Genomic DNA, 21783 nt, shown 5'->3' on the forward strand with positions numbered 1-21783 from the left:
AAGTCTAAATTGAATTAAAACTTTCTTCAGAAAAAGGAGGGTTTTTTAGGTAGTAATTTGTAGTAAATTTATTTTTGAATGGTCTAGAAGAAACTTGCTGATTTCTGTAAAAGGGAAGAGGGAGCTTGTTTATCTCTTTAAGCCAGTTCTTTTATTTAAGCTCTTAGAGCTTGTTTCTTAATAATGAAAATGGAACAAAATAGCACTTTAGGGCCTTCCAGAACTGCAAAACTATTAATATAATTAATATACCATAGATCATATTTTACATGATTTATTTACAGTAAGATTTCCATTTATCTTCTGATATGGCAAATAGGTTTTGGTGAGGTGAGACGGGAAGATTTTGGCCAAAGTTACTCACCTGTTTAGATCCAAGATCTTACTGTTGTGAAAGCCATCTTGCTGAACATAACTGCGTGTATAGATAGAGGATAGTGGAAAGAGACTGAATAGTGTGATGAGGAGGAGCACTGCAGACAGAGGTGTGGACAGCAGCAGCCATCAACTTTTGAACTCGTTGACCTGCTGATCTTTTCTTTCATTTGAAATAGTATGTGAAGTCACTTTGCAGCATGAATAGGAAAAAATAACAGGTTTTGGACCAAGCCTAAACATCACCACACTGAAGAAATAGCAAACAAAAATTGTAATTAATGTCAGAGTTAAGCTCAAATGAATTAACACGTCTTTGTTTGTATGTTTGTGCAGTGTCTGCTCCTGTTCTTTCTTGCTAGAGGTATGTGAATATGCTGAAACATCTGCAAACAGATGATGTGAGGTGACAGACATTTAAGTTTTTTGGATGCTGAGGCATCTGTATTCTATCAATGAACAAAAAAATGGAAGACAGATTTTGCTTAGAATACAGTACAGGAGTTTTTTGTAGGTTAAATTAATTTTTAAGTGTAATTAGTTATTAATATTGTAATGAATTCCCTCTGAATTTTGGTATGTTCTTTTTTTCCACTACAGCAGAGTGTAGCAGTTAAAGAAATAATTCCTAGCATCCTACTTGAAAGTTTTTTATAGGAGTAATGTTAAATCTCCAGTGCTTAGAAAGTTAGACCAAACATCACCTTTATTCCCACATTATTGTCCATGAGCATGAAATTAAGAAGTCTGAAGTGACTGCGACTAAAACCAGCAGGCTGTAGGGTTGTTTTAGGGGTACAGTATCTTGATTGCATACCAAATCCTTCTGAGGCTCTTTGGTGCTCATGCCACAGAGAAGGGTATTTCCCTACAGAGTATGTTTTTCTTTCTGAATGTTTACTTTCTTTATGTCATGCCATAAGAAGTCATGTACAGAATTGTCTTCTAAATATTTCTTTTTGACCTGTACTTCAAATGCATTTTTTGATCACTAATGGAAGACTTGATTCCTCTGTAATATTTTTTCCTTTCATAATCAGTGAAAGATAATCCTGAAGCTGTACCAAGTACTTCCAGACAAAGTATGTGGTAATGAAGAATACTTTTGTTTTTCATATTTTTTGGAAAGGATACTCTAAGGTGTGTGTGTGTGTGTGTGTGTTTTTTTTTAATAAAAGTAGTTTTTAATTAGATGGTTTTGGGGAGCTCTTCTCCAAACAGTATAAATGTACCAAATCATTCACATGTTGTAGTGACACTGACTGGAAGATCATTGTACGTAAAAAAGCTAAATAATCCACATACCAGTTAACTCGAGTAGGTGCAGGCCTGTGCTGTGCTGCACATACCCGGTGGCTGCAGAATAAATTTAGCCAGCTAATTGCAACAAAGGAGCCTGCAGGCAGATTCCACTTGGTACCAGTGATTATGCCACCAGCGTGCCCTTGTCTTTAACTAAAACTGCAGCACCAGGTTCTTGCATGAACATCCATTTAATCTGATGGTAGAAATGATTAGCAGAATTGTTTTATTTTAACAAAATTCTGTAAGAGCTATCTCTCCTCTGGACTGCATCTGTACAGTGTGCTGCATCCTGCCTGGAGGTCAGTTCCAATGCTGCACAACTTTGGTTTCCCAGTGTCGGAAGGGTTGTAGGGTTATTTATAATAACTTCTTTTTCCTGAAAGCATTAGCAGTGATAACTGGCAGTGATACTTTACAGAGTCAATTGTTTTTCTTAGTGGGGTCATAATGAACCAGCAGCCCCTGGTGCAAAGTTTATGCACATCAAAATTTTACTTCTGGATATTCATGAACAACCTTTGAAAATTCTGTAAGAATTTCACTCTTTATGACATATAAAGTCACAGTTTGATAAAATTCTCCTGTGTGTTTATTTTATGTGTGTGTTTATGTGTTTAAAGTTCTCTTGTGTTGTAAATAATTTTATGAAAGCAATTACTTAAAAATTAGTTTTTCCTGGAATTTTTATTTATTTTTATTTGGGATTAAAATTTGATGTATTTACTTTGCATTAATATAGGATTCCATCTGATGCACTTCCTATTTAGTGATTTGCCCCATGGTTGTTTTATTTCTTCTATTTGGTTCTTAAATAGTTTATCCTTTAAATTTAGTCTGAAGCATAATATTTACAGCACTGTAGAACAATTTTATGAGCTTATAAGTAATCTGTTTGGTATAAGTGAGGCGTTCCACAACAAAATTTATACCTGTAGCTGATAATAGCCACTTATTTGCAAATTTGATTTAACTGTACTTCTTGGGGGACCAATGGAAGTTACATGAGGTGCTGTTGATAAATTATGACCTGACATTACCAGCAGCATCTCTAGCTTACTTTTTCCCTGTCACTAATCACAATTTTGCAATCAAACAGAAGTAGGCAGATAAAGGCAATTGAGGATGTATAAACTCAAGTGAAATAAGTGCTAGTAAATGAAAACGATTTTGAAGATTCATAGTGTCTTCCATACTACATGGAATGGTTACCACTGTTTCACTGTAAGATCAGGATTTTTTTTCTTGCCTTTTGAATGTTTTTTGGGTTTGTTGTCTGGCTTCTGGGCAACAGCTTGCTTGGTTACATCAGCCTGGCTTGATGTCTGAAGGTACTTAGGAGTGAATAAGGTTACTTTAAGAAATTTAATAATTTTCTATATACAACAGCCTACTTTCTTAGTCTGGTTTCGATAGCTGTTGTTCATAGGGTATATAACACCCAAAAATACTGTCTCAAGTTTAAACCCCTTAGTACAACTGTTTGAATTATTAAATGTATAGCATAGTGTATATTATATATATATTTATATATAGTTTGTGAGAGCATGACTGAACTTTCTTGAACTCTTGTATTCCAAATGCATAGAAAATTATCCATTTCTTTCTTGAATTTTCATTTTGTTTTCAGTATTCTTTCTGTAAAGTTAGAGACCTTTAAAATACACATGATTTGTGCCCCTGCTTTCATGTGCTTAGTCTTGTAGAATGAGGCTTTTAATAAGGACAGACTTGAAGTAAAGGTCTCTGAAATGTTTAGCCTTGTGAAGCATTTTATGTTTCTGTTTTAAATTATTTCTGTGCTAAGTATTGGTGTCTCCAAATTTCTTTGCTCATATAGATAGTGGACTATCCTGAACATCGTTATATTGCTATCATAACAGTTTGATTTTTTATCTTTTAATGGTAGCATTTTTGAATGAAAATAACTTTTGTTTGTGTTGTAACATTAAGATGTTTACGTGCTTAAAATATGTGGGAGATTTTTGATCATCTCAGATTCTGTAGGATATCATTGGTTTTTTTTCAGCCTGGGAAGCTTCAAACTTGTAAACAATACACTAGATTGTTAGTGAAATAAAAGCTATATAATTTATCCTATATGAAAAAAGTCTGTCTGAAAACCTTGCCAGTGGCTGAAGTCCAAAGTGTTCCCTAAATCCAGGAGCCTGGGCCTGAGACAGTAATGAAAACAAAGAAAATTAAGCAATAGGTATTTTTGTAATAGAAGTTGGGAGGAGCTGCACATAACACAACAGAGAAGACATGTCTTGGTACTTCACTGTTTGTGACCAGATTGCTTTCCTTAAAAAAGGATTAGCTTCTATGTGTTCATGCTTCACAAAATGCCTATTATCTGGAGAGCAAAGTATTGGTAATTTGGTATAGGCAGTGATTTAAAACATGGTTATTGGTACATCAGTAGCTTTTTCTAGAGAGTATCTCATGCTGAGTTTTCAGATTACTATATCCTGTGGTTTATTATGATGCTTAAGAACATAAGTCTGTTGTTTAAATACTGTGTTAAATATTTAAGATACGGAATACTTCAAATAAATACTGACAAACTATATTTACTTTCTTAATAACCATTTTTATTTTAAATAAAAATGTTAGAAATATATAAAAATATTCTAACCTGTGAGGCATAGGCCTTTACAACACAATTGTAGAAGTAGTGATCTGTGCTGCAGGAATGAGCCGTTAGCTTTATTTTTATTGCATTTATGCTGAATAATTTAATATGGCCTTGAGGAAAATCAATGACCTTTTCCTTCTTATGTGCTTAAATGTTGCAGCTTTAAAGAATTCATGCATATTTTCATGAGTTTCAGTAGCCCTCTGAATGTTATGAAATAATTTACTTGTTTAGGTTCTTAATCTGTGAGGTTAAGTTTTTCCTTCCATTGTGATGAATACTTTTACGTGCTGTATCAGAGTGTATGAATAACAGTTACAATATTCTAGGTGATTTTTTCATGTTTTCAACAATGGCTCTTGAAGAGTATTATGTCTGGGAAATTTTACATGTGAACAGATATTTCCTTTTTCTGTTCTTTCCTCTACTCAGTCATTTCATAAAGCCATCATATCGGTCTAGAATAAAGTTAGACATCTCAGGGGGGAAGAATCTAATACATCTTGCTCTGTTTTTAAATTAGGTGGAGTACCACCAATGAGATGGATAGTAAATTTTGACCGAGATCTTCTAGACGGTCTGGTATTGGCAGCACAGCTGGCAGCTTATTGTCCATATTTGGTAAGGATTGTGAAAGTTTTATACACTTTATTAATGTAAGTGGATTTTTTCAGGCCTTAATTTCCTTTGGAGCTGTTGACTTACATGACTTTTAAAAAGAAGAAAACCCCAACAAACCAACATTTAGCAAGTCTAGAGTGATTACTTCAGTACTGATTTTTCTTTGGGTATATTCTTAAAAGGGAATTTAGTTCAAAATTTAGATCTTATGGATTGCTGAAAGAGTGAAAATACAAACACAGTAATTTTGCTTAGTGGGAGATCAAGAGTTTGATTTCTGTCTCTTCTGCAGATTGCTACTCACTTTGTAAGGATGTATACTAATCCAAGAACTCCTGAACAATTTCTGCACAACTGTTTGATACTTGTGAATGCTATGCATGTTGTCAGTCTGGCTATAGACATAAAGGTAAATGATTTTATACTATCAGTTCTTATATACTTTAAAATATTTTTATTTTTTGTTACTTTTATCGTAGCAAGATTGTACATCAAGTTGAGATTTTAGTGAAGCAATTTTTTTCATGATGTGCTGTACTGTATGATGGGGACCAAAATGCTGCTTCATATAAATACACTTAATTAAGAGTAATTTCCATAATTCTTTGCTTTGTAGTATCGCATGTATGCAACTAGCTGAACAGATTAATTTGGCTCAAGTTCTCGTATCATACATCACACAATGAAAACCTGAGTGGAAATTACTATTAACATTCTAAGGCAATTTAGAAAAAATATATTTTAAAGCAAACATCATGCACTTAAATATAAAAGGAGTGGTAAAAAAATTATATGAATGTCTGGTGACACTTATGTACATTGATCTAATCACGAAGGGCCATGAGGGTTCTGCCCCAGTGGTGGTGCACACGGAAGACAGTAGCTTTGGACTGCTCATGAGAATAACACCGTAAGCCATCAGCTTCTGATGTTCTTATTAGAAGGAATGTGATGATGTTAGTTTCTTCTTCAATCTAGAATGCACTTGGGATCATTTTTATATGTTTAGTAACATGCTTTACATCTCTGTCTTCTTTTAATTGGCTTACAGCTCCAAATTTTCTGTATACTGTACCCTTTTCATATATTAGGTATTATTTCTTTGTTCTTTTTGTTGGCCCTAAAACCAGTTTCTCCTGCTCCCAGCCTGCACTTCTTTCACTGGCAATTTGTGTTATTTATAGCTGTGGGTCCTGGTAGTACCGTATAATCAGAGAATCATAGAATGGTTTGGGTTGGAGGAGACTTTAAAAATCATCTGGTTCCAACCCACCTGCCAGGGGCAGGGACACCTTCCACCAGACCAGGTTGCTGACAGCCCCATCCAGCCTGGCCTTGAGCGCTGCCAGGGATGGGGCATCCACCGCTTCTCTGGGCAGCCTGTGCCAGTGTCTCACCACCCTCACAGTGAAGAATATTTTCCTAATAGCTAATCTAAATCTACCCCTTTTCAGCATAAAGCCATTACCCCTTGTCCTATTACTACATGCTGTTGTAAAAAGTTCTACTCCGGCTTTCTTGTAAGCCCCTCTAGGTACTAGTTATATACAAAGACAGAAGTAAAACAAAATCAGTCACAGAAGCCTGGTCAATGAAAAAAGTTGCTGTCACAGCTAAAACAAGAAAAGCAAAGCTCTACAAGCTGGTTAACAAGCCTTCAGACAGAGGTTTGTCAAACCCCAGTACTGAGGCACAGTAAATTCAGTACAAAACTTATGCCTTGTTAATTGCAATGGCAAGGCTGCGTTACGAGGTTACATACTCACAGGGTTCATGCTCTTATATTCCATGTGCTGGTTGCCTGTGTTAGTTACCAAGCAATTACCTACTTAAAAGAGCAGATTCCATCTTATTTTCCTTTTCTGCTTTGCTTGCTGAGTCATTAAAAATCCTGTCCTTACTAAAACTAGTGAAAACTGTTTAAGGTCCCATCATTCTCTTAAGAATTTGAAGAGTGATGCAGCTTCCATCATAAGCAAAGTGGAAGTCAGGGACTGTGATGGGCTGGGCCAGGTGTGGAGCATACTGGGCTGTCTAGATCAGGGGAGGATACATTAGAATAGACATGGTATTTGTTGGCGGTTGAGGAAACTTTCCAAAGGAATTAATAGTATGCGGAATCAGAGGCAAAGGTGTGGTATGAACAAAGTATTACAAAAGGCTCAGTTACAACTTTTTTTCCTCCTTTCCATTCAATTGTACTATGATTACACGCAAAAATTAACCCTGCAGTTTCCAGTTGTATCAGCTACTGTCTTGTTTCCACATCCTGATAAGCTGTAATAGGTGTTATAAATGGCTTTGCTATTACAGGCTAAACCAAGAAAATCTACTGTTTCATATATGTGTGAATGACAGAAAGTGTAACAAGACAATTTAGGTATAATCCTTACAATGAAGGTGTATTTTGCCTCGGGTTTTAATAAGAAAAACAGGTTCAGCACATGAAGGCAGAGGCTGGATGCTTGATATGCAAAAGGAGTTAATCACATGAGAACATGAGTTGGAAGTAGAACTCCAGGACATTCCCCGTAATGCACTTAGTGTGTCTTTGTGTTTTAAGACTACAGTGTCTACAATACTACAATATTATTAGTTCAACATATTTTTGAGGTTTTGGTGTTTTTATAGATGGGAAAATCCATCTCTGTACAGACTAGGAATTTAAACAAAGCTATATAATTAGTCAACACCAGAAAAAGGAACAGATTTTGGATCTTCAAGGTCTGTATTTTAATTCTAGCTAAGGTATGTTCTACAAACAAAATATTGTGGAAAGTAAAAAAAAAAAAAAAAAAAAAGTGAAGGTAAAGGGTACTTTTCACATAGATTTATTGGAATTCATATATGCTTTTCTAAGGCTGCTGTAGAAATTTAAGCTTCTTCTTCTGAAGCAATGAAAGCAGCAAAATCCATTAATTCTGTTTCTGAACTGTCTCAACTTGGGATTTCTCTGATAGTTTTTTCACTTAAATTTAGCAGGCTAAAATGTTCCAGCCGTATTGGCAAAGTTCTTAACTATCAGGCAATCACTGCTTCTGAACTTTCAAGACAGCTTTGCATTAATTAATGCAAGGATGGTGGTGATGGCACAAGGCAAGACATGTATTAGGTCTGCAATAAATGGTACTTTCAATCACTTAAAAAATCTAAGATTCTCTAGTAATAAAGAACTTTTAACTGTCTGGAAGACTTCGGCTGCAAGTTTTAATGGTATGTCTAATGGAGTTCAAGGCTTCTAAATTCTTTTAAGGATAAAGGTATAGGATTAAGATGGAGTTCTTTGGGCAATAAATTGTTTTCATTTTCTAATTATGACTGACAGTTCAATCCTGGAATATTAATGGTGTCTTTCTATGTATTTTTTATTTGTGTTTGATATTTTTAAGTTTTAAAATGGTTTGAATTGAAGAAGATCCAATTGAAACCCCAAAATAAAAATTTGCAAGATAGGATGGTGGATAACAGCAACATGGAAGGAATGTATGTGGCAAGGGTAATTAGGAGAGAAGATGGAGTGATTTGGGATAGCCAATTTGCTACTGACTGGTTTAAAATTGGGGTCAACATTACTGACATTTATATTTGGGACCAACTAAAAGGGAGGATATTTTTAAAAGAGCTGTAGAAGATGATGTAAGTAAAGTCAGAGAGTGTTAAGAAGCTGAAAAGGAATGTGGCTGTTCTGTTGAAGTGAACTGAGGAATTCAGCATTGTTGTAGAGTAGAAAACTCAATAGCAATAACATGGCTGTATGAGCAAGAAAGATAGGTGGATGGTAACTGCAAGACATGAGTCTGAAATGAAAAAGAGAAAGAAGTTTCTGTCAGCAACCAATGGAGAAGAGGGAAGAAATGCAGCAACATAAAATGTTCTGAATTTCCAGTATATGTAAGATTTTTCCCGTGAGGTAGAGTCTTGGTTTCAGCTGGGATAGATTTAATTTTCTTCTTAGTAGCTGGTGCCTTTGTGCAATACTGTGTTTTGGATTTGGTGTGAGAACAATGTTGGTAACACACTGATGTTTTCAGTTGTTGCTGGGTGATGCTTATATAAAGTCAAGGACTTCTCAGTTTCTCAGCCCTTGCCTGTGACAGGGCTGGAGGGGCACGAGAAACTGGGAGGGGACACAGCCAGGACAGCTGACCTGAACTAGTCAAAGATGTATCCCATACCATAGAATGTCATGCTGAAGTATATAAGGGGGGGGGGGGGAGGGGGGGCGGGGGTTGTCCAGGGCCTGCTGATCACTGCTCCAGGGGTGACTGGGCATCAGTCAGTGGGTGGTGAGCAATTGTATTATGCATCACTTGTTTTTTTTCTCCTTTCCCCTTGGATTTTATTCCTCTCCCCTTCTCCCTCCTTCTCAGTATAATTGTCAGTATTATTATTGTTATTGTTATTATTTTGGTCTTTTTCCCCTCTTATTTTATTTGATTTTAATTATTAAATTGTTCTTATCTCAACCCTTGAGTTTTACTCCCGTTTCCTGTACGTTAGTAAAGAGCTATTTGCTTCGTAAATATGGCAAATTCTTGACAAAAGTAACAAAGAAAAAGGATTTATTTCTTAATTCTGAGTTATTTGACTAAAATTTATATGATACTGCAAATATACAGATAGAGCTCTGTATCTGTCTATCCACCAATCAATAATGTTAATGCAAATACTTTGGTTTGCCTCAGATAGAAATCTAATATCGATGTGTGGCCTTAAATTCAGAAGATAGAAGAGTGGAAAAAAAAATTAAAAGCCATTTTTATTTGTTAGAGTAGCAATTGTCTTGTCATATATATCTTTCCTGGGCTGTTTTGGAAAAAAACACTTGAAGAGAGTTGTGAAGGACTTAATCTTCCTGAACATCTATGTATCCTTATAAAATGGGATGCAACAACTGTTTATCTGTAAGCCTGATAAATCAGAGCATTAGATAAAGAACATTTGGCTTGAATTCAACTTTATTGATAGTATTGTGCAAAGCATTTGATATTGTCCCACACAAACATCCTTATCTCTGAAATGGAGAGACACGGATTTGATGAGTGGACAACTCAGTGGATAAGGAGTTGGCCAGATGGTCATACTCAAAGAGCTGCAGCCGATGGCTCCATGCCCAGGTGGATGCCAGTGTCCCTCAGTGGTGTCCCTCAGCAGTCTGTATTGGGACCAGTATTATTTAATGTCTTTATCAGGGACTTGGGCAGTGGGACTGAGTGCACTGAAAGGGAGGTTATTTAGCATGTTTGCAGATGATATCAAGCTGAGTGGTGTGCTTGATGCTCTGGAGGGAAGAGATGCCATCCAGAGGGACCTTGACAGGCTAAAGTCGGCCTGTGTGAACCTCATGAAGTTCAATAAAAGCCAAGTGCAAAGTCCTGCACCTGGGTTGGGGCATCCCAAACATGAATGCAGGTTGGGCAGTGAATGAATTGAGAGAAAGCCTGTGGAGAGGGAAAAGGGGGGACTGGATGAAAAACTGAATATGAGCTGGTAACGTGCACTTGCAGCCCAGAAAGCCAACTGTATCCTGGGCTGCATCAAAAGAAGTGTGGCCAGCAGGTTGAGGGAGGGGATTCTTCCCTTCCTCTTGGCTATCGTGGGACCCCACCTGGAGTACTGGGTCCCGTTCTGGCATCTCCAGCATAAGAAAGACATGGACCTGCTTGAGCAGGTTCAGAGGAGGGCCATGAAGATGACCAGAGGGTTGGAGTACCTCCCTTGTAATGACAGGCTGGGAGTGTCGGGACTGTTTAGCTTACAGAAGAGAAGGCTCTGGAGAAACCTTGTATTGGCTTTCCAGTACTTAAAGGGGACCTACAGGAAAGATGGGGAGGTACGCTCTACCAGTGAATATAGTGACAGAGCTAGTGGTAACATTTTTAAACTGAAATAGTGTAGCTTTGGATTAGATATTAGGAAGAAATTCTTTACAGTGAGAGTGATGAGGCACTGGCACAGGCTGCCCAGAGAAGCTATGGATGCCCCATCCTGGCAGTGCTCAAGGCCAGGCTGGATGGGGCTGTCAGCAACCTGGTCTGGTGGAAGGTGTCCCTGCCCATGGCAGGTGGGCTGAAACTAGATGATCTTTAAGGTGCCTTCCAACCCAAACCATTCTATGATTCTGTGTTTCACTGGCCTGATGAGATATATGGAAACATATGCAATTGTGACAATTGCAATTTGTTCAGGTAGGTCTAGTTCACCTAGATTATATTTGGGAACCCAATAAACATGTTATCGAAACAAAAGAAAAGGAAACGTATCTTTCAAAATAGGTGGTGCTTTTTATTTCCATCAGAGCAACTGAAAATTACTCAGACATGGTAATGGTTTTAGCTGGGAAATTTGTAAAGAGACACTGGGTATGTCTGGGATAGATAAAGATTTTTAAAAAGGATATTTATATGTGTATACATACAAAACACAGAGTTTTAAGCTTTATTTAGGCACCGAAATGACTACTTCATCTTTCCTCCAGACTTGCTGACTGTTCTATTTTCACACTGACTTCCAGCTTATTGAAAACTTGGGGGCTGCACTTGTATAAGCAAAGCCTATATAAACTTAGGAACCTCATTTTGTTCACAAACAACATTGTTTCCTGTATGTTTACCTTTTAAGTTCAATGTTAAAGCCTTACAAATCTGGAAGTAACTAATAAGGATTAAGTGTATGGCTCTCTGGAATTTAATATAGTATTTTTATTGCCTTCTGTTTGTTTAATACTTTTGCCATAATTCTCAGTCATTTACATTTGTTGGTTTAAATTGGTTACCTAGATAACATTTCATGGCTGCTGATTCCAAGCATTTTCTATTTTTCAGTTGTGTCCTGCTAGAGGCTGTTATTTGGCATAGGATGTCTATTTTCATCATTGCTTTATAGGCTTTGTAGTGGGGAAAGCTTTTTTGCATGATTTTTGCATCTGTTAAATAGTTTGCTTCTTTACATTATTCAACTAAGAGTTACATGTTCAGAAAAATGGAGAGTGTTATTGCCACAAGAAGTGGTTCAATGATCTACTCTTTCCTATATCTTTTAATAACATTTCTCTCTCCTCTTTCCTGTCAGAGCTTTGGCTTATAATGACTGTGATTATTTTGTATTTAAAGCACCCTGTTCCGTTCTTTCTTTTCCTTTTCCAGATAAAAAGTTTAATATTTGTTTGTAATATATTCTGTTCTAAGTATCAATCCACTACTCTGCTATGCTCATAAAACAGAACTGCCAGCATTTTCTACATATGACTTAGAGGTAGTTACAGTCATTTGATTTGCTCATTAAGTTATAAACCTATTTTCATAAAATCGGAGTCATTATTTGTAAGCAGTTACAAACTGTTTTCAGAGCAGTAGTACCAGAAATACTAAAGACTAAATACTAAAACAGGCTTTAGTAATAAACAGGTGATTGAAAATGTGGAGAGTTGGTTATGGGATTAACAACACAGAGCTGATGGTGTTATAAGAGTTAAATAACGTTATTTTCACAGTAAAACCAATCTACTAGCCCTTCAATTTCTTGTCCGGTTTTGATATAGTCCTAACTTGGAATATTTAGAATTTGAAGTATAATAATTTTGTCCAGTTTGTCAGCTTGAGCATTTTCTTTAACTAGGCAACGTTACAGCACAAGTGAAAAGATAACAGGCAAGCACCCAACCCTTCATCAGCTGTGAGAGGCTTTTTCATATTTTGAGAAACTTTGTTATGGATACAATTTAAGGCATAGATCTGTTAAACTTTATTAACTGCTATTGTTTGCTAACACAGAATTTTTTAAAGTAAATAATTTATATAGACTGTGAATTTCCTGCTGAATATTTTTATGAAGTACACTGATTTTTATTGTTTTTTAATTAGTTCCTACAGTAGTGGATTAATGTCAGAAATACAGTTTTATGAATTCAGCACAGGATAGAATAGAATAATGTTTTCTGAGGGAATAAGTTCTGATCTAAGTGGAAATGAGTAGAAGTAGGTGGTAAAAGAAAGTTAGGCTTCAACAGATAATCTACTCTGCATCTTTGCTATCTTCAATGTAAATGCAGGAAAGATGAACAGTAAAGGTGTGAAACCACAGCTATATTGGAATAACTTCTACAAATAGTTGTTACCATTCAATAGCCATTACTGAGATAAGCAAATGGATAACATCAGAATAATTTTCAGGTTTAAAGCTTTTGGCAGGTAAAAAACTTTTCTTTACATAGTAAGTGCATCCTAAAATTCCAACCTTAAAAAACAGTAGTGATGAAAATAAATAGAAGTATGAGATGAAGCTACAGTTACATGAGTGCATGAAGAGATATGAAATGAACCTTAAGAATTATGAAGATAAGCACTATCTAAGAAATTATGGAGAGTAACAGGGATGCTTTAGATCAGTGCTCAGTGATGCACTCACTCTCTTGGAAGGTTAGAGAAGGAGCTGTGGTGGAGCTGCTGGAGTGGGATGCAGTGCTTGGCTGGGCACAGGGCAAGAAAAGAGGGGAAAGCAGTCAGTAACTCTTCCTGTCGTGCTCCACGGAGCCAATGATTTGCTGCCAGAGGAGCTTCAGTTCTGCATTTTCTATGGAATCTCCTATCTCTAGCTTAATAAAACAGAATGGAAATTAAGGAAACTTGGAGGTTGCCTAGTGAGATGTAATGCAAAATATATTTAATATGCATATATGTAAACAATGTGGTAAGTCTTGTCTGCTCTAATATATCTTGACAGGTTTCTCCTTCCTGTTGTATCAAACCAAACAAAAAATTGTATTTCTTATAGTACAAAGCATACAGAATAGCTTCATGCAGGACTATAGGCCTTATCCCAGACTCGGCCTGTCCTGGTCCTCAGGGGCCTGCCTGATGGCTGCAGCTGGGGCTGCCCTGGTACCGTACCCCCTGGCTTCTCTGCTCCTGGCTGCCCTCTGCTCTGCAGCTGTGTTATATTGCCTTTGGCTCCAGGCTCCCTGGCGCAGAGGGAGCAGCTGGTCCTTGCTGTGCCCTGGCAACTATCTCTGCCTTTGGTTTCCCTTTCAAGTTTGATGAATTATAGCTTCACTGGCCTTTCTGGATTTGTTTTCTCCTACTAAATTGAGGATTCTTACATAGAAGACATGGAGCATCTCATTATAGCACAGCGCCTCATAGGCTGAAGGAGCCAGAGAAAACACTTCTGCTTTCATCTGTGAGAATTCTTTAATTTCTTCTTTCTTTAAAATACGATGGGGAAACTTATGATGAGCTTTTGTACACTGGATCGGAAAGAAAGATTATTCCTGCATTGGAAACTCTTGTGTTGGTTTGACTCCATGTATTTCTGAATTAAGAATCCAGTTTATTCTAATTTTTTTTGGTTTGAACTACAGATTTTATTTTTTTTTCATCCATCTGTGACAACATAAGAACATCTTATTTTTCTCTCTTGTATGTCAAATGTGGGTTCATTCTTGGTAGCAGAAGAGAAGGAACCCTGTATTGATGACTTTTTAGGAACTGAAGAAAAAATATTAACTCTTTATTTACTACTTGGTGTCCTCTTAAATCTTTGAAAATAAAATTGTACTTTGTGTAGGGCTAGAATGCCACAGGCTGGTGAAAATGCTGCAGTCTTCAAATACTCCAAATGCTTTGTATGATTGTATCTATTTAGAATATGTTCATTAAGGGAACTTGGCTTATAGCTCCATCTTTTCTTCCAGATTCTTTCTTATACTGAACATAACGTCAAAGGGAGAGCGTTTTCTTAGGCTACCTTTGCGGTTTTTACACAGAGTTAAGACAAGAGTGTGCATAGGCTTGGAAGAAAAAGAAATTAAGATTTCTAAGTAGACAGAAGTCATATGTGGATTAGGAAGTCTTGTGCTTGAGCCTGGGAAAATACTGAAGTGTATCTGTACTTACCATATAGTCGTTTTCATTTAGTCATCAGCCTGTATTGGTGTCCTTTTGGCCCATGGTCTGAACCAGTAGGCTGATCTTAGGTTCTTATTTTGTATAAAAGTTTTTCTACGTGGAATATTTGCTTAAAGCTATTGAGGTTTTTTTACATTGTGTTGGAAGAGGGTGGCTCCAGGACAGTTTTGAATGTTTTCCCTTTATACTCTTTCTTCTCACAAAATTATTATGTCAAAGTGCAGCTTTTGCTAGCTGAAGAAAACTTGTCAGTTGCTGATCTATGAGTCATCAAGTAGAACCTGTTTGAGTGTGGAGCTATTCATACTTGCAATAAGCGATGCATCATTTTGCTTTCTTAGAACTCCTGCCTTAGGACTTAAATCTCAGCTGCTTTTCTTGGTCCTGTGTTTCAGGCAATAGATTTCAGCCAATATTGCATTTTAATAACATCAGAAAAGGAAGAAAACTCAATAAGCAATTTCTAACTAAAAAGAATTAATAAACTGTTTATGACAGGCTTGCTTCTGTATGTGAAGGATGATATAGAGAAGAATTTAAAATAATGACAGAGAGGTGTTTAACCATAGTTGATGAATCCTTAAGCCACTAATTTGCAGAAGCTGGGAAATCATGTAAATGGAAAGACCACTTTGTATTTGCCCAATTTCTTAGACTTTTTACTCAAGCAACTGCTCTGTTGGCAGAGGCAGAATAGTGGGATACCCAGTCTCTGATACTCCCAGGAGATCCATAAGCATTTAGATGGTGTGGGTCTTTACAGCTGCTTTTGTATTCTGACAAGGGACTTTCATGAAACTTCTTTTTACCATACCTGCAGAAGAAACTAATTAGAGGAACAAGGGCCTTTCTGCAAAATTTGAAGCCAGACTGGCTGTTGTATTCTGTTCTTTGGAATATATATTTACTTTTTCACAGTGTGTTGTACTGCATCTTGAGCTTTTAGTAATTAGGAAGTTGAATTGGCTGGTTTGTAGAAGCACTGCAACGTATGCTCTAGTATAAAACGTTAATTTGGAAATAAAAAATAACTCAGATAGCTGATAGATATGTCATACATATCTCTTGCAGCACTAAAGACAGTCCAGAAGAGGCAAAAAGGTTTTCTCCCTTTTTCAGCCCATCTGGCTAAGAAATATGTCTTTCCCCAAAGTCTCTTCATTAATATTTGGGAAACAGTAACTGTGGTTATCCAAAAATTTCTGATAATGAGAATGAAATTTTTACTTTTATTTCAAAGTTACTAGTGGGGATCCACTAGTTCTTCCCATGGAGTTGCTTTATTGAGTTGACTATTTTAAGCTTATTATCTCCCACTGATATTTGGGTTTTTTATTGCTAGAATTTTCTGTACTCAGAAATGACAAAAAAAGCCAACAACTGTCCAAAAACATTATTATAATAGCCCTCAAGAAATATGAGTGGAGCAAAAAGAAAAAAAGAACTTTAAATCCTATGTATATAGTTGACCATATTTTAGGAATACAATTAAGTAATATTTTTTTCAGATGTTTCAATAATCTAGATTTTTTTTTCCTAATATTGAAGAGGAAAATATAATCTGTAAATAATTTTATTAGATTTTAAAAAAAATGCTACATTTTCTTGTTATAATCTAAATGTGTAGCATTTTTACCATTCAATAAAATACAGAATTGGTTCATCTAGAAGCAGACATAAACTAAAGCAAAACATTGAGCAGGTGACTGAATAGCTCTTCTGCTTCCTTCACCCTACTACTTTAGAAACAGTATTAATTCCCTTGATTAATATGCTGGAGTGTACTGAGGTTCTGGAATAGATGGTTCATTATGAAAATTGCCTCATAAGAATAAATGAAAAAAAGATTTAGAGTTTTTTTCACCTCTAATGCTCCATTTAGGCAGTAAACATCTAATCATGTTGAGGGCTAGAATATAGTTGATCATACAAATAAAATAAGGTGGGGGCTGAAAATGTGTTCTTGGGAAAAGCTGGTATACTGTAGTTCATGGGAAAAATATTAATGTATAGGAATAGTTGTTATACTCGGAGATCCTGGAAATTGTAATAGTATTGAAAATAAGTATTAAAATGAGACTTTACTGACAAAAGTATCAAAAGAAAATCAGGTTGATACAAATTTATCCTCATAGTTTACTATTAAAAGGTTTTGGTGCTAAAAAGGTACAGTGATAATAAAATATAGCCATGAACAAGATGTGTTATCTGGAGTGATTTTTGTTATTTGATAAAAAGAGCAAAGTTTTAGAAATATTTCCCCAAGGTGGTTGTGACAAAAACCTGGGCTCCTTATTCAATATAGTTAAATTAATAGCACATTTTATTAGATGGACTGTATTAATTTAATTTTAATTTTTTATTAATCTGACCTCTTAAAAAGTGTCACATTACCATTTTTATTGCTTTCTTAACATACCCAGAAAAAGTAACAAGACTTCCACTGGAGTATCTATTCTCTCTCCATGTTACCACAGCTGGAGTCATCTGGCAAGTTTCAATTAAAATTGCCCTACTCTCATAAGGGATCTCACAGTATCACTGTATACTCTTCTACCACGAGTTTTTTGTAACTAATAAGTTGCAGACTTGCTGATTTTTCAGGATATGTTACAAGACCTTCCTTATAAATCTGTGCTTGAGAGAAGTAGGTAAGTGCAGAGAAGCAGCAAATTGTATACTGGGTTTAGTGATAGCTTGCTAGTCTTCAATCAGCAAATATGTGCTTACAATGTGCACGAGAGATTGTTGTACATATGAAAGCTGTGCTTATGCAGCAGTCATTGGTGTGACTATCACTCATCTGGAGATATCTGTGTGCTGGTACCAACTCAGCTGTGACTTCCTGATGCACAATGTGGGCTAACGTTGTGAGTGGGAGTTTTTCTTACTTGCAGTAGTTTTTGGAGGATGGATGATGGTGAACATTGAAAACACACTGTTAATTCTGTGCAACTCCTGATTTCCCTTTTTGCCTACAAACTACAGAGATTTTTTTTCTAGACCTTTATCTACCAATATGCCTGTGGTGTATGCAATTATGGAACAGATTCAGGTCCCCTATACTATACTTAATTCTAAATAAAACTGATTGTCTAAATAAAACGGGGTATGTATTGCTCTTCATTCCTCTTCAGATAAACAAATAAAGCATGCCATTTCAGGTGCAACTTTGCTTTATTTTGCCATTTTGTTTGTTAGGATAGTGTAAAAATAGTGTAGTCCTTGATATCCTAAGTATGCATGTGCTACAAAAGAATGTTAAATCATTTGAGACTTGTTTGTTCAAGTCCTTAGAAATGGTTGAAAAACTTTCAATAATTGCTGACTAGAGAAAGCTCTTTTTCCATATTGCTAATGTATTTGAATATGAAGTATCTCCTAGAGGCTGTTGAGTTCCTGGTGAACTTAAAAATTAGTACAGCTGTTTCACAACATAGTCTTGGGATATAAAAGTATCTCGTACCTGGTTTCTTGCTGTGTCACATGACCCTGCAGATCTAACAGGCATTGAATTTATGTATGTAGAATGCTTCTAAGTAATGTACAGATCAATATTAAAATAAATAAAAATGTGCTTTGTCTATTCTTTAAGTAGCTTACATGTAAATTCATGTGAAGAAGGAGGCTTCATTCTAGAGTGATGGTGTGAGGTTACCTGTAGTCATGTGCAACTCATCCAAGTTGCTTAGGGACGGTGGCAGTGGTAATCAGCAACAGAACAATAGATTTTTGTATTTATTTATTTTTTGCTTGAGAATTGGGCAAACTTTTTCCTGTAAGGTGAGAGGATTTAGAATGGTAGTAGCTTTCTAGGAATTAGGCAAATGAGTGTCCGAAATATTGTTGTATTGAATGACTCTCAGTAATATAATGGATCCAAATAAAATGTCTTGAATGAACAGAGCACCTTTTAATGGGATGACATGTTAATGCAGTGGTTTACTGCTTAAATCTATTCCCAAGTGTGTGTATTTTTTCAGTATGACTTGATATTTAGTTTAGGAGAGAAATTAACTGCAGTTATAAAAGTTTATTTAGTATATAATAGACAACTTTATTGCAATAACATTATATTATAAGTTACTAAGCATTAAGTTTTAACATACTTAATTAGTTTGATTTAGGAGGTACAGAATCTTATCTGTTTAAACCTGTATCCAGATCTTTCCTGCCTGTGTTTGTGGGAAGCTACATAGATCATTAAGTCTCTTTATTATTTGATTACCCTTCTGCAAAGTTCAAGTATTTCATGGCAGAGTTTCTACCTCTCTCTTTTCAGTGACTTGCCGAATTGCTGAGGACTAAAGCTTTGACATGTTTTGCAGTTGGCATTTCAACTCAGTTCTGTAAATCAAATATTTAAGATGCAGTAATACTTGCTACCTTTAGTAAAGCACTTTGGCATCTGCAATAAAAATAACTGTACATTTATGAGTTGGATGGTGATGATATCTTCATAAATGGTTGCAAAACTCTATCTAGGAGTATTTGGGAAATTATTTCGCATAGTAAACCAAGATTTTAAAAGATTTTTTTAAAAAGATAATGAAGACATATGCTTTTCCAATTAGTGAACTTTACTTGCTTTTTTTGTTATGCTTCATTTTAATAAAATGAACATCTCTTTCTGCTGAACTGTGCGAAAAATGGTTTGCTTTAATTTTTAGCCTAGGTTTATTGCTAAAGCATGTCAATGGTCTTCAAGAATTAGATTTTTCATATTATTCTGAGTTATGGCCCTAATCCAATTATTAAAAGCTAGATGCAAAATATTTGTATAATAAGAAATACCTTAAACTTTTTTGTTCTTCATCTTCATATCTCTAAATTGTACAGTTAAAATTTTAACTGTGTATGTGGTTATTTTTTCTTTTGTGCTTTCAATATTAGGCTGCTGATATCTGTGATCCAAACCCAGTCATGATGCTTATTCTGTGTGTCTACCTATATGAAAGTCTCCCTCACTACTTACCCAAGAACACTATAGAATTTACAGGTGCTCTCCATGCCACTGTTGTTAAACAGGTACTGGTACCATTGAACTTAGATTTGTAGCACTACAAGGTTAGAACACTGTATCTCCATATGTGTTTATACTATGTATATGGTATAACAAAGAATAAGTAGGTTTCATGTCATTTCGCTACCAAATACAGAAGATTGGAAGCATGGATCATCTTATTATTTTTCTCTTCAGGCTTGGGATCTTGAATTCTGCTGCTGTTTTTTTTCCCTGTGCTTGTAAGCACAGAAAGAAAATATCTACAAATCAGACAAATCTGAGCTCAAAAATAGGAATAATAAGAGATTAACAGGCATGGGAGTTCAGTGTACACTGCAAAAAAAGTACTCAGAAAAACTGATGTTGGATAATCTGTGGGAAGTCTATACTCTTTAGGAAGGAAAATGATATACCTAGTTATTTGAAGTACTTTCTTATTTTGTGATATCCTTAATTTGTACTTTGGAATTTAGCTGCATTATATGCTTTTTATACCCTAAATATTGGGGAAAAAAAAAAAAAAAAAGGCTGATTTTGTTGTTGTTGTTGTTGTGATAGGTGTGTCTGAAAAACCCAAGCAGCAAAACTTTGATGTACAACGCCATTCTTGTAGGAAGAGATGCTGATGATTTCTCATTACCTAAAGGAAACACTATCACCATTGCCCCTAAGTAAGTAATGATTTTTTTTTTTAGCGTTATTATTAAGTCTAGCATTATGGAAATATGAACCTACTAATTTAATAGTGATGGAACACTAGGAATATGTTCAACTACAAACAGGGCAAAATTAGTCAGTATAAAGATCAAGCTTTTTCTCCTTAACCTAGAACAAATCCAGAGTAATTTATCAGTGGGACACTTGCATTTTAGCTCAATAGTGCTTTAAGAGCAGAGTACAAGCCTTCAGATCATTACAGGAGTCATTCAATAAATATTTTTGTCCTAATGGATTGAAAGCTTTATTTTTCAGTTTGGATCTGCTGTTTTTACTTTCTTTTTTTTTGCCAAACTGAAGTTAAAATATCTCCTCTGAACTTGATTTGTATTCCTTACATCAATGCATCATGGAAGCATAAGCAGGTAAAAACTCTTTCTTCTAAGATTTCATTGTTTGTGTCTTATTCTTAATTGAAGCATGGCTGGGAATTTAAGAGGCCATGACACAGGTTTGATAGTAGTGTTGGACTGCTTCTTTGTGCTCCCATCCTCTTTCTCTACCAAGATGAAAACTGTTGCAACTGCAGTGTAGTTATTTCTCTGTCTTACATTTCTGAAAGCCATCTATGGATTCTGGAGAGATCTAATTTTGGGAAAACGTTAGGTTGTTAACATTTTTGGTAGTAGAAATAATCCTGGTGATTTCCATCATTCTCTTTTTGTTCACTAAATATGTTTTGCTCTTTCTGTGCTATGTGGTTTTATGACTAGATACAGGAATTTCACTATCTATGCTTAACTAGTGAAGGGACATAGCAGTGGCTATGGCTGTTAGTTAAGAGTTTTTAAGTTTAGACCACAAGTCTATTTAAGATATTCCTTTGCAGATAAAATGGATTAGAGATAGTAAAAAGGAAAACAAAGGTCAAGTTTTGTATAAAAATAACTGTGGAGAAGAAAAATTTCAAATATATGTTGTCAAATTCAAGAAGACTCAACATAAATACAGTGCTCTTTAAGGATGATCATTATTTCAGTATTAAATGACATGCCTACTGTAAATATATGCAAAAGGGACAACAAGCAATGCTATGTTTTCAGCAAGCTGTGCGGCTGATTTAATTCCATTTTCTTTGCACTTACTTCAAATAAGTATTAACATAAAAATGTAATCTTTGGAAATATCATGTGTTTTCTGAAAGGTCATTACCATGGCTGGTTTTCATTTCACATTTAACCCCCCACCTCCCAAACCAAGATACAAGTAAATTTGTACAA

The 21783-nt window shown here is 35.6% G+C and overlaps 1 protein-coding gene across 1 annotated transcript in view; it reads left to right on the forward strand.

Moving 5' to 3' along the window:
- The window catches only part of CFAP47 (cilia and flagella associated protein 47), a 345115-nt gene that overhangs the window by 95478 nt on the left and 227854 nt on the right, over positions 1 to 21783 (forward strand). Inside the window, exons 34-37 of the mRNA XM_027816959.2 lie at positions 4839 to 4936; positions 5229 to 5345; positions 19735 to 19869; positions 20405 to 20517. Coding sequence (XP_027672760.2) covers positions 4839 to 4936; positions 5229 to 5345; positions 19735 to 19869; positions 20405 to 20517 — 463 coding nt within the window. The remainder of the gene's footprint in view (positions 1 to 4838; positions 4937 to 5228; positions 5346 to 19734; positions 19870 to 20404; positions 20518 to 21783) is intronic.

Source organism: Falco cherrug, chromosome 2 (genome assembly GCF_023634085.1).
Source record: "Falco cherrug isolate bFalChe1 chromosome 2, bFalChe1.pri, whole genome shotgun sequence".
NCBI classification, from domain to species: Eukaryota; Metazoa; Chordata; class Aves; order Falconiformes; family Falconidae; genus Falco; species Falco cherrug.